This window comes from Lipotes vexillifer, unplaced genomic scaffold (assembly GCF_000442215.2).
Source record: "Lipotes vexillifer unplaced genomic scaffold, Lipotes_vexillifer_v1.1 scaffold43, whole genome shotgun sequence".
NCBI classification, from domain to species: domain Eukaryota; kingdom Metazoa; phylum Chordata; class Mammalia; order Artiodactyla; family Lipotidae; genus Lipotes; species Lipotes vexillifer.
In genome coordinates this window covers 3,098,855-3,112,715 of record NW_006770037.1, presented here as the reverse complement: position 1 = coordinate 3,112,715, position 13,861 = coordinate 3,098,855, and the positions used below count along the sequence as shown (strand labels likewise).

At 39.0% G+C, this 13,861-nt stretch overlaps 2 protein-coding genes across 2 annotated transcripts in view; one reads left to right on the top strand and one right to left on the bottom strand.

The window, feature by feature from the left end:
• DLGAP5 (DLG associated protein 5) overlaps positions 1–4,818 on the top strand; it is a 37,028-nt gene extending 32,210 nt beyond the window's left edge. The window contains exons 17-19 of the mRNA XM_007445983.1: positions 552–795; positions 1,632–1,681; positions 4,300–4,818. Of these exons, the coding sequence (XP_007446045.1) occupies positions 552–795; positions 1,632–1,681; positions 4,300–4,440 (435 nt within the window). The 3' untranslated portion in view covers positions 4,441–4,818. The remainder of the gene's footprint in view (positions 1–551; positions 796–1,631; positions 1,682–4,299) is intronic.
• Positions 4,819–8,384: 3,566 nt separating this feature from the next.
• The window catches only part of LGALS3 (galectin 3), a 10,536-nt gene continuing 5,059 nt past the window's right edge, over positions 8,385–13,861 (bottom strand). Inside the window, exons 4-5 of the mRNA XM_007445982.1 lie at positions 10,718–10,883; positions 8,385–8,684 (exon numbers count right to left, since the gene is read on the bottom strand). Of these exons, the coding sequence (XP_007446044.1) occupies positions 8,529–8,684; positions 10,718–10,883 (322 nt within the window). The 3' untranslated portion in view covers positions 8,385–8,528. The remainder of the gene's footprint in view (positions 8,685–10,717; positions 10,884–13,861) is intronic.

Below are 13,861 nucleotides of genomic sequence, written 5' to 3'. Positions count from 1 at the left end.
AATATAATGGTAGAGTGTTCATGTTTGTGCAGAGACTCTGGATCACAAAGCCTAAAATATTTATAGTTGGCTCTTGAACAACAGCATGAGGGGTTGCCATCCCTCTGCACAGGCAAAAATCCACGTATAACTTACAGTTGGTGCACCCCTTATACTTGGTTCTTCCATATTTGTGGGTCCGCATCCGTGGATTCAACCAACCACAGATCCTGTAGTATTTACAGTTGTAAAGATTCTGCGTATAAGTGGGCCCTCGCAGTTCAAACCCATGTTGTTCAAGGGTCAACTGTACTGCCTGGCCTATCACATGGAATGTTTGCCAATCTCTGAGCTGGACTGTTGGTACTTGCTGAGAAACTTTCCTTCATTTGTACTGTTGCTGTAATATTATCTGATCTAATTGTTCAAGAAGCAAGATGGTAGGATTTAGTGTTCTTTAGCTTGTGCTCAGAATGTCATCCTTCTATTATTTCTTATTTTTAATAGCAATAAGACTTTTTCTGTTTATTTCAATTTTGGGTAATTAAATGTAATAACATTTTTACTTCCAGGATGTAAATAAGATAAACTTTGAAATAAGTTGTTTACCTAGTAAAAGAATGAATTTGGCTCTCCTTGCTGGCAAAGTGGCAGATGATGTTAATACTAACAAAAAGGAAGAAATTTCAGATGTTGTGTATGGAATGGAACTAAATTCAATTACAGCACAGGATGTTTTGATGATTAGCCCTGAAAAAAATGTACCATCACAAAATAACATCTCTCAGGAAGAAGAAACAAAAATTTCTCAGTCAGGTAAAGTCTTTTAATGTATTTAAATGAGGCTTTGTTAAATAAATAAACTTAGACTAAAGTATAGATTATTATAAACACTTCGGGATACAGTTTCCAAGAATGAAGGCTGAGAAATTGGACACTTGCAATAAATATCTTGTGAGAATTAGTTTGTGTTGTGGTACCCTACTATCCACCCAAACCTTTTGAGGTAGACCCATTAAAAATCAACAACAGATACTAATCCATATTGGATGTCAGCAGCACTTTACATTAGACCTAACTATGTGGGATCCTTTGTTGTTTGTGAAGACTCAGAAAAATTCCCTGAAGTTTTTTTAGTTCTCTTCTTTTCCATCAAACATCCTCAAACCTTTCTTCAAAACACCCTCTTTTTCTGCCCTAATGCCTTTTCCTACCTACTGTGTTGTGATTGTTCAGTAGGAAATGGCTCTTGTATTTTTGTTATCATATAATGTGTGATGGTTTCACCTACTATTTTCATCTGCTACTGCATGGTGCTCTTCTGGCTAGGGTCTAAGGCAAAATAAACATTATAACCTTGGTCAGACATTTAAGGCACTCCAGCTATGTTCTAGCATCTTTTGGTACCTTTAAATTACAAGCATGAGATTTATTTATAGAAGCCTTTTTTTATACTGAAATTAAGGATGAGAATTTTACAAAGAAATTTAACTACATTTAAAAAAATATTATAGCATAAGATGATCCATATTTTTCTTAGCATATGATGTATGGAATTTTTCATATCTTTCAAGGCTTTGTTCCTTTCTAACAACACTTAACTGTGAGAATATTACTTTAAAAGTTAAAAATTATTCTTTTTTGTTTTTCAGTACTATTGGATAATAAAAGTCTCACTACTGAATGCCATCTTCTTGATTCAGTAAGTTTTCCAACTTGATTTGAAAAGTTCTTTACATTCCAGATTTGTTTTATAAAATGAATATTACTCACTTTTCAATTTATGTGCAAAGTTTACATCTTGTCATTGTTTTATTTACTCTGAAATCCACTTTTATTCATTTTTTCTCAAAATGGGAAAAATTGTATTAAGTTATATTAATACTTTAAAATATAATGTGCTTTAGTATTAAACTCTGAAGATTTAATTCTCTATATGGTTTATGTATCAAATTTGTTGTGACAAAGTGGTTGAATACTTGAACATCTAATATGTAGCTTGGATTATGCTGGGTAGTTCTCAGTGATGTATGAAAAATATAATGCAAGGTTTCTATACTTTTGAAGCTTGCAGTTGGGGAGATAATGTCTGTCCTACCTTCAGTCATTGCTTATTTTCATTCTAGTTCTTTTAGATTACTATATTTATGTCCTGCTATTTTATTTGGAAGCTCCCCAGCCTTTACTTTTAGTGACCTCTTGCCTCTAAATCTAGTTCAAACATTTGCCCATCTGTGAAGGCTTCCTGTAAAAGCTCTCATCTCTCGCATTTTAATTTCTGTATAGGCACAGGTGCACAATGCATACAGTGCACACACTGAATCTCTTATTAAGAGTATAATATGAATAAATGATACTGTATTCCTAAAACATACTGTACTTTCAGGAATCTATTTCCCTTATTAACTATAAATTCCTCTTTAGGCAGAGCTGCCTGATTTGCATTCATGGATGCTGGCACTAAACAGTAGGGCATGAATGGAATAGTGCTCTCTTGCCTACTAAGTGTTTACAGCATTGGCTTTCAGCCCTACTGCCAGATATTTTTATTTCAATGATCTGTATTATAACGTTTGTCAGGCGATTCTAACACGTGGCCATGGTCAACAACTCTGGTTTATAACCTTACCTTGAAATTTTCCAGGACCAATTGCTAAAATAAATCAGGGAGTGGCTTTGGTTTGCTAATCTTTGATCTCAGAATATAAAAAATTCATTAAGGCAAATGTAGGATCAAGCAGAAACAATTTTTGTTAACCTCATGAAGCCTGGCAAATGCTTGGCTTCCTTAAGCCACTAATTCCTTAAGGACCTCTGAATATGTTGACTTTTATTATCTTTCGAAGATGCCTTCTTTGTATTCAGCCTTCTGGGCTGGCTACATCTCAGGAGCTGAACAGAGTGTGTTACTGCGACCACACTGTTCGTTCTTAGTCTTGGCCTTCTTTATTTATTTATTTTATTTTTGGCTGCATTGGGTCTTCGTTGCTTCACATGGGCTTTCTCTAGTTGTGGTGAGTGGGGCTACTCTTCGTCACAGTGCGCAGGCTTCTCATTGTGGTGGCTTCTTTTGTTGCGGACCATGGGTTCTAGGCGTGCAGGCTCAGTAGTTGTGGCATACGGGCTTAGTTGCTCCACAGTGTGTGGGATCTTCCTGGACCAGGGCTGGAACCCGTGTGCCCTGCATTGGCAGGCAGATTCTTAACCACTGCACCACTAGGGAAGTCCCAGTCCAAGCCTTCTTTTTTTTTTAATTAATTAATTAATTTATTTATTTTGGTTGCATTGGGTCTTCATTGCTGCGTGCAGGCTTTCTCTAGTTGTAGCGAGCAGGGGCTACTCTTCGTTGTAAGTTGCAGAGCACGGGCTCTAGGCACGCGGGCTCAGTAGTTGTGGCTCACGGCCTCTAGAGCACAGGCTCAGTAGTTGTGGCTCACGGGCTTTAGTTGCCGTGGCATGTGCGATCTTTCCAGACCAGGGCTTGAACCCGTGTCCCCTGCATTGGCAGGCAGATTCTTAACCACTGTGCCATCAGGGAAGTCCCAGTCTTGGGCTTCTTTAATCCTAGGCTGAGACCTAGAGAGACAGGGATTTCAGCATAAGGCCAATTTATATAAACCTGATTTAATCTTGTTCTCAGAGCTGAATTCTGAATGATTGGTTCTGATGATAATATGTGGTATTATAAGTAAATCTGGATGTTAATGAATCATAATATTTCTATTTTTGATATATTAGTAATATTAAAATTGCTTCAGTTATCATATATTATCTTGTTGATAAATCTTAGTATCTTAAAACTTAGTCTCCTTGTGAATTATTTTCCACTTCCATAAATTTTAGAATTTATATTTTTGGATTTTTTTTTAATAGGTCCACCTGTCTATTTTAGACCCACATTATTACTAGCTCTGTGCATCATTTGAACTTGAAGTAGGGTTTGAGAGGGAACAAAGAAAAGGATCCCAGCAGGGTCACACTAGTAAAAGACCTATTAAGTACAATTATATGGACTAGGATTTGTGGAATCTGCATAAGTGGCCTCAGTTTTATGCATCCTGCATATGTTGCTGAAGTCCATTTACATATTACTAATCACCTTTTAAGGCATATATTCCTAATATGCTTTTCAATTAAAAAAAACTATATGTTTGAAATTAGATCCATGGAAAGTAGCATAATCATGTTATTAATAATTTTTTATTGTGTATAAGAAATGTCATTTATATTATTAATCCATTACTAATTTGCAATGTTGAAAACTTAATCGGTGAAACTCTTGATGGTTACTTTAGTGACTTCTCTAAATTTATTCTCTAGCCAGGCCTAAACTGCAGTAATACATTCACTCAGGTGGAAAGAAGACATCAAGAACATACCAGACACATTCCCTTTGGTGGTAACCTGATTACGTTTTCACCTCTAAAGCCCCTCAGTGGAGATCAACCAGAAGAATTTTGAATTTAAAAATAAATCCAGACATTTTTCTTCGTGTTATCAGTGCTGTGGTATATTCTTAGAATATTGAAAAGTTGAAGAATATGTATTTGTGTTCACTTCTATTCAATCCATTTATATAGTGTCATACAGCAGCCCTCCGTATACTGAGGGCCTACTGTTGGGGACTTGAGCATCCTTGAATTTTGATATCTGTGCGTGTGTATGTGGGGGGGTTGTCCTGGAACCAATACCCCCCACCCCAGGATTCTGAGGAACAACTGTATACTATTTCAGTATTCAGTGTTCATCAAAGTATGTTTTAGATATGATACTGTTTCTCAAGGGAAGTGGGGATATTTTGTATATTAACCATGCAGAATAAAAATGTACTGTGCCTTGCCTCTCTTGTTTAAAATGTATAAGCTTAAATGTTAAGTATACCTACTCAGAGCTTATGAACATTCTTTCATTTAATCAAAATACAATGTTAAACTCTGACAGAAATATTTGCATTCCTTTATACTTTATTCTTAATTTGAACTCTTAAATTTGTTGATGTTGAACAGCTTTGCATATTGCATTTTCCAGGGTATGTTGAGTTTCTTTAGATGGGCTTTCTGGATTCTGAAGTCAGTTTACATGCTGCAGTTTCAAATGGTTAAATTATAAGTGGTTCCCATTAAATTCTTGTATTTTTTTTTTCATTTTCCCCTTGACGTGACTGATAGCCTTTGAAGGAAATGCTGCCTTCCCTTAAAGAGAATTATATCAATCACTTAATGTGTTCGAAATATATTCTCTTTTATAAAACTCTTTTTTTTTTTTTTTTTTCTTGCGTTATGCGGGCCTCTCACTGTTGTGGCCTCTCCCATTTGCGGAGCACAGGCTCCGGACGCGCAGGCTCAGTGGCCATGGCTCACGGGCCCAGCCGCTCCGCGGCATGTGGGATCCTCCCGAAACGGGGCACGAACCCGCGTCCCCTGCATCGGCAGGCGGACTCTCAAGCACTGCGCCACCAGGGAAGCCCTATAAAACTCTTAACTACAGGATTTGTAGAAGACAGGGTGATCAGAATAACAGAGCACCAAGATGACTGATTGTAGCTAAAGTTTGTCACCAGACCTGGATCCAGTTATTTCTGTTTGCAAATGAGGTGAGTGTTCGAGGTATTCACCAAACAAGCAGCAACTTTATGGATAGTCCTTTAAGATGAAGAGTTTCCAAACAAGAAAGGAAAGCACATCTACTTTTGTTGTCAGAGGAAGGTATGTTAGGCTTGTGGAAAAGACAGTATTTATTATCAAGCCCACGTGAGCAGTTAGGAGACTATGTGAGGTGCTGGTTTAGAAGCATATTCTCAGAATGCCTAGTCTTAACAAAATATAAAAGCAGCTTTAACAGCCCGTTAATGAATAATTCAAGCAAGACATTCAGAACAAAGAAACATTTTATGTAAAAGTTAGGGTTTTCTAAGGGTCCAGGGCCATGAACATGTAAAAGAGATGGGTACAAAGCAACCCAAGACTTAGAATCTATATAAAGCAATATGCAACAATGGGACTGCCCTGGTGGTGCAGTGGGTAAGACTCTGAGCTCCCAATGCAGGGGGCCCGGGTTCGATCCCTGGTCAGGGAACTAGATCCCACATGCATACCACAACTAAGGAGCCCGTGTGCCGCAGCTAAGGAGCTGGTGAGCCGCAACTCAGGATCCCTGGAGCCACAACTAAGGAGCCTGCCTGTCGCAACTAAGACCTGGCGCAACCAAATAAATTTTTTTAAAAAATGCAACATAACAATAAAATAATACTTGCCCTCAAGGATAAAGTAGATGAGAATAAAACAATGTGAGTAAACATGATTTTTTTTGGTAGGTTTAATAAGATGTACTATTGAATCATTTAGAAAGCTTTTGGCTATTAAGTGATAATGAATTGAACTCGAATTGGCTTAACAGTAAGGAAATTTATTATTTCACAAGTTGTCAGGGTGATTTCAGGCACTTTAACAATCAACAGTTCAATGATGCCATCGAAGTCCAACATCTGTTCATAGTTCATTCTGGCATCCTTGGTGTCAGTGTCTCTAAAGCTGGGTCCTTTTGGAGTTACATGATGGTTGCTAGTGGTAATCAGAGCTGTGTCCTTCCCTTTAGTCTGCTTAGGCCAGCTAATGCCACATCTCCATCTGCAGATCAGCTGGGGTTTGCTTAAACTAATCAGGTTTCCCTATTTTATCTGGGATTATACCTGGGTAAAACCACGACTGTTAGGAAGCAGGGAATGAGTTGGGGAGGCAGCCATCAATGTGTCCTACAACTAGAGAGAGTGTCCTTAGGCTACTGGACTCTAGAATTATGAGGTATTAAGAAAATCTTTAAAGACAAAATGAAAGAAAACTGGGTAGAACAAGAGCCTTTCCAAAAATAAAAAAAAAAAATGGAATTTCCATTTATTGAGGACCTACTATATGACAACCTCTTTGCAAACAATATTTTATTCAATGGTCATAGTAACCCATTTTATAGACAAAAGATGTGTTATAAAATGTATTATACCGTTCGTTTTACAAAGGAACCAAGGCTCAGAGGATTTAAGTAATTTTGTGTAAACCAAATTCCCTTTTTTCTCCATAGCTTACTATGTTCTTCTGTTTAATCACTGGAGTAGAACAGTCAAGATCAGAATGTTAGAATAAGGAATTAACATACTTTTTGAAATGAGACGTGATGTGCTGCTCACATCCCACTTTAGGACTGAAGGACTCATTTTTTTTAGTTGCTATAACTGCTGCTAGCAGACAGTCCTTGGGAGTCATCCCGTGTGAGAACTGTCTCAGGTGAAGAAAGCCACTTCACCCAAGATCAGACTGTTTCCTAGGTGGCCTGTATCAACTGACTGAAGTGAAAATATGAAGGCATCCCCCTCTTGACAGCTCTAAAACATCATCCCAGCTCATAACCCCTATAGTGTAGGCTGAGGCATGGATGCTCAACTTCTTACTCTTGCCTAATTATGTGCCTTCTCGGCTCCACACCTGTTGAGAGAAAGGGCACTCCTTCATAAACCTCTTGCATTCTAATCTCTTTGCCTCCCGGGGGACCCAACCTGTGGCAACAAAATACTTGAGAAGATGGTATTGTAGAAACAATAATAGATCAAATAATATTTGGTCTCCTGTAAAATGAGGTGATGTGAACACACCCTGGTTTTGAAATTATATTAGTCTTTGGCCTTGCTGGTAATGAGGAAGGGCAGAAAGGCATGGTTGAGAGTATTAACAATGGGAACTATTAACTTTTTCAAGCTGATTACATTTCTAATTAAAAACCTACTTTTTTTTCCCTCTACAAATCTGGAGATTTCATAAAACCAAAAGAACCCACGGGAAGATTGTCTGATACTGGTATCAGTTACTGATTTGAAAGCAGTGAAGTATAGTTTAGAGAGATGAAATAGTTAAAAGGAGTCCAGAGAAATATACCAAAATGCTAACAGTAATTGTCTATGGGTCGCCTATATGTAAACTTTTTCTTTCTGCTTTTCTCATTTCCTGAATATATTATGTTTCCTGAAGTAAGAAAATAGAACCGTTTCTTTGTAGCATCTGTTGGAGAGGTTAATTTGGGGGTAGTATTTACTCCTATTTATTTATTTATTTTTGTCTTTATTGAATTTGTTACAATATTGCTTCTGTTTTATGGTTTTTGGCCATGAGGCATGTGGGATCTTAGCTCCCTGACCAGGGATGAACCTGCACTTCCTGCATTGGAAGGCGAAGTCTTAACCACTGCACTGCCAGGGAAGTCCCTCCTTTTTAAAAAATAGTTTAGCAAATATTGAAAACTTTGGGAGACTCTAATGCAGTATTAACGTTGCTACATATTTCTTTTTCCATTGAGTCCTTTTCCATTGAGTCCATTGCGCATTATCAAGAATAAACTGCCCCAATTAAATGACATATAAAGACAGGTAACTCTTTATTAAATGGATGATTTGCAAGAAGGACATTGATGAATAAAGGTAGAATTTTTCACTCATAGTGAACATGAAACTTTTAAATGTGTAAGGTTTACATTCAATTTCATTTCTTTAAAAAGTATCTGCCCCTTTATATCATGGTGTGCGAAGCACTGGTGAGATTTATGTCACCAGAAATTCCCAGTTTGCTGATTTCCCCGAGATTTTTCACCCGATGATTGTACTGCAACAAGTGAGCATCATTGACCGCAACCTTGAAGTGGTCAGCTTCAACCAGGACTTGTATCTGAAATGGCACGTACACAAAACTGTTAAGAATGCCCATTCATCTCAAAACCAGTCTGGCCTGAGCTCAGGATGTCCAGCATTTCACCTTTATGATCAATTGTAGAACTAATTAAAGTCAGAAAAAGTAACTTTACAGCAAAAATAAACTCCAACTTATTCAAGATTTAAACAAAACAGAATGATAAAATTTTTAGAAGGACATATAGTTGAAGCCACAGAGGAAAAGATTAATAATTTATCTACATAAAAACCTAAAGTTTTTGTATGGCCTCAAACACCTAAAACTCAAACTAAAAATAAATGCTAAAATAGGAATCCTCTACTTAGAGTGGCAAATGTTATGAAGATTGATACTAACCAGTTTTGGCAAGAGTAGGGGAAACATACTCTCCCAGTAGTTAGAGGATGTGTTAATCCTTACATCCTTTTGGAAGCAGCACTTTGGCAATATCCTTATCTAAATTTTAAACATGTATATTCTTTGAGTAAAGTTATTCTAGGAAGCAAAGATTTATAAGGATAGCTATCACAGTATTTTAGTAAAATAAATAAAACTTGCCCGGTTTTATTTGTTTGGAATATTTCCATACTCCAAATTTTCATAAGTAGGGTACTGGCCGAATCATTACACATCTGAACAATGAAGCACTATTAGGTGGCAATGTTCTCATAAGGAAAGATGTCCACCAAATGTAGAATATGGTCCCTGTTAGACTCTGCCCTTGAGGTGCTGGCGGTCTAGCTGTTTTTTTAAATTTATTTATTTATTTTTATATGTGGCTGTGTTGGGTCTTCGTTGCTACACACAGGCTTTTTCTAGTTGTGGCGAGCGGGGGCTACTCTTTGTTGCGGTTCACGGGCTTCTCACTGTGGTGTCTTCTCTTGCTGCGGAGCACGGGCTCTAGGCCCACGGGCTGCAGTAGTTGTGGCTCATGGGCTCTAGAGCACAGGCTCAGTAGTTGTGGCACACGGGCTTAGTTGCTCCGCGGCATGTGGGATCTTCCTGGGCCAGGTATCGAACCCATGTCCCCTGCATTGGCAGGTGGATTCTCAACCACTGCGCCACCAGGGAAGCCCGATCTAGCTGTTTTGTTTTTTTTTTGCGGTACGCGGGCCTCTCACTGCCGCGGCCTCTCCCGTTGCGGAGCACAGGCTCCGGACGCGCAGGCCCAGCGGCCACGGCCCACAGGCCCAGCCGCTCTGCGGCACGCGGGACCCTCCCAGACCGGGGCACGAACTTGCGCCCCGCCATCAGCAGGCGGACTCTCAACCACTGCGCCACCAGGGAAGCCTGATCTAGCTGTTTTATAACCCACTCTATAGTCAACCCTTACCCGATACTGTGGACCTAAATAAATATTTGTTGAAGCAGTGCTTAAAAATAAAAAGTGTGTTGCTTGTCATAGAAAACACTGGAAATATACTCAAGTTGCAACCTTTGTGAGGATGGGGGAAGCGGTAAAGGATGGAGGACTTTTTAGTTAATTTTTAAAAAATCTATAAATTTTTCTTTTCATAAAACAAGTATGTTTTACTTTTAGAATTTAAAATTTTTAGATTTTTTTTTTTTTTTTTTTTGACTACGCCACACGGCATGTGGGATCTTAGTTCCCCAACCAGGGATTGAACTCACGCCCCCTGCATTGGAAGCATGGAGTCTTAACCACTGGACCGCCAGGGAAATCCAATATTTTGTTTTGATTGCCATGCTAACTATGTTGTTTTGAGGAATTAAGTCTCAGCCCAACTGTACCATAAAGACTCTCTACCTTTTTTATTAAAGATGCTATTTTTCTCACTTCCAGAAAAGCTTAAACTCAGAAGGGTGGTAATGGGTGATGGTAAGGTGCCTGAATGGAGTTGGGGAGAGTGCCACTATTTCTGAGACCAGTCCCCTGGTATGGAGAGCAGATGTACTGGTCAGGTGTCCCAGGACAGCTGATGAAAATTCATTTCCAGTGCATTGTGGTTTAAGAGTGATTCCCCATGAGAAATATACATTATCAATATATAATAGTAGCAATAACTTACTTTGAAAGGTTTACCACTTTCAAATGGGAAAACCGTCTGTCTTTCTTCCTTCCCCCAGTTATTATTCAGCTTCGAATTGCAAACGATGACTCTCCTGTTGTCCTCATTGAAGCGTGGGTTAAAGTGAAAGGCGACATCATTTCCTGTCTTGAAATCTAAAGCAAGTCTGTTTTAAACCAAAGACCAGAGTTAGTAAAATTATTCAAGTTGTACATCTGTATCAAGTGAAGAACATAAAATTTTCTAAAGAGCAAATCGTTTATAAAATACAGGAAAAATTTCTAAACAGAAAGCAAATAAACCAGAGAATGGGTTCAAACTGGAAAGTATACTGGGCCAAGTACAGTAGTTCCACTTTATGTGCAGAGGGTATGTTCTAAGACCCCAGTGGATGCCTGAAACCATGGATAGTACCGAACCAAATATCTATTTAGCTAGCTAGCTAGCTGGCTAGCTATCCACGCACACTTTTTTCCTATACATGTATACCTGTGATAAAGTTTAATTTATAAATTAGCTACAGTAAGAGATTAATAATAAAATAGAACAATTACAGCAATATACTGTTGTAAAAGTCATGTGAATGTTGTCTTTCAAAATATTGTACACATTTAATGCCTTTTCCATCTGAACTAAGCACTTATGTACTGGGGCTGTAACTTTTGCAGTTTGAGGTATGACAGGAAAAAAAGAAAAAAAAACTAGCATGAGTTTCTTTCCTTTCTCACAATTTCATGGACAGAAGATTTGTACTTATTATAGATCTTAGCAACCTCAGCATACAATATTTTTCTTTCCATTAAGTCAAGAACCTTACCTTTTTCACTTAAAAGGAGCCTTTTATAGCTTCTCTTTGGCATATATGAATTGCCAGCATCACTATTCTTGCTTTTGGGGTCATTATTAAGTAAAATAAGGGTTACTTGGAGACAAGCACCAGGGTACCATGACAGTGGATCTGATAACTGAGACAGCTACTAAGTGACTAATAGGCCAGATATTGCTGCACAAAGGGATGATTTCACGTACTGGGCAGGATGGGGCTGGACAGCGTGAGATTTCACCATGCTGCTTACAACGGTGGCAACTTAAAACTTACGAATTGCGTATTTCTGGGAATTTCCATTTAATATTTTCAGACCACGATTGACCCTGGGTAACTGAAATCGTGGAAAGCGAAACCTCAGATAAGGGGGGACTACTGTATTCGATGTACTACCACAGTATCTCAAAGTAAACAAGACAATATGTGTTGAGTTTTTTGGCCTCGTTGTCTTTGGTCATATCCTTTTATTCAGCTGTAATTCCCTTTTTACTCTCTACACATAAAACAGTCAAGGTGTGCTCACTTCGGCAGCACATATACTACAATTGGAACGATACAGAGAAGGTTAGCATGGCCCCTGGGCAAGGATGACACGCAAGTTCATGAAGCATTCTATTTTTTTTCCCTGGTGGTGCAGTGGTTAAGAATCCGCCTGCCAATGCAGGGGACACGGGTTCGAGCCCTGGTCCGGGAAGATCCCACGTGCCGCAGAGCAACTAAGCCTGTGTGCCATAGCTACTGAGCCTGTGCTCTAGAGCCCACGTGCCACAACTACGGGTGCCTAGAGCCCGTGCTCCACAACAAGAGAAGCCACCGCAATGAGAAGCCCGCGTACCACAACGAAGAGTGGTCTCTGCTCGCCGCAACTAACGAAAAGCCCGCACGCAGCGACGAAAACCCAGTGCAGCCAAAAATAAACAAACAAACAAAAAAAGGGTTAAAGTTTCCTTGTAGAAATTTGGGGCCACTTTGAGGGCACTTTATACCTGACATTGTGGAAATGATGGCTACCTTTTACCTGCCCTGCCAGGTTACTTTTAATCCCTGTTAAAAGTAAGGCAGTCACATAAAAAAGTGCTATCAAATACCTGGCTTCCTCATAGTTAACCAAAATCCTAGTCCTAAAATAGCAAGAATGAGTAAACATAGTTAATATTCAGTACCCTATTGCTAAGTTGTAAAGTCATAATAATAAATGTACTAAACATTCCATGATGTGAAGTGGAATTAATGGAAGTGCTGGATAAACTTTCTACCCTATTCCCTCTCCTTGGATGTTAATACAAACACAAGTTATCTGGCTGTTAAAGTATTGCCCCTACCCCACAGTTTCTCAAAGTGTGCTCCCCAGAGCTAACCTCAGAAGCAGCTGGTGCTCTTGTTTTAAAGCAAGGTCTGCGGGCTTCCCTGGTGGTGCAGTGGTTAAGAATCCACCTGCCAATGCAGGGGATACAGGTTCAAGCCCTGGTCTGGGAAGATCCCACATGCCGTGGAGCAACTAAGCCCGTGCATCACAACTACTGAGCCTGCAGTCTAGAGCCCGTGAGCCACAACTACTGAGCCCATGTGCCACAACTACTGAAGCCTGCATGCCTAGAGCCTGTACTCTGCAATGAGAGAAGCCACCACAATGAGAAGCTCGTGCACCACAACTAGAGAAAGGCTGTGCGCAGCAACAAAGACCCAACGCAGCCAAAAATAAATAAAAATAATTTTTTTAAAAAAGAAAATTCAATTGAGTAAAATTAAAAAAAAAAAAAAAAGCAAGGTCTGCTTTCTAGACCTACTAACAATGATTCCTTGGGTATTTCATTCACCCAGTAACAGACACATACAACCACCAATGATTAAATTCACAGGGAAAGGACCAATATGGTCAAATGGCAATAGAATTTGTATTTGACTAAATATGCAATGCCTGTATTTTCTCAGCAGTGAAAAGGAAGATAACTGTCAACTCTACCACCGTAAGGATTTTTTTCTTTCATGTAATTGCTCACATAGATTTTGTAGATCAAAGCAATACATTTCTCAGTTTACTACCACCTTAATCATTTTAACCAAAATTGGTTTTGACCTGCCACAGTCTCAGTCGACATCTCTATTGTTATTGGAACTAACCTTTTTAGTGCAACAGTCATAAATAAGGCAAAGATACCAGTGTGGTCCTGCGTGACAGCAGCTGCAGCAGGAGAGCAGGTATTACCAAATCGTGAGTGCTGTCTGCAGGGGATCAGGGCGCTGGGTCCTATGTTATTTTGGGAGGCAAGATGGATAAGGACACAGGCAGAAGATATATATGTTGTGTAACTTGCTGT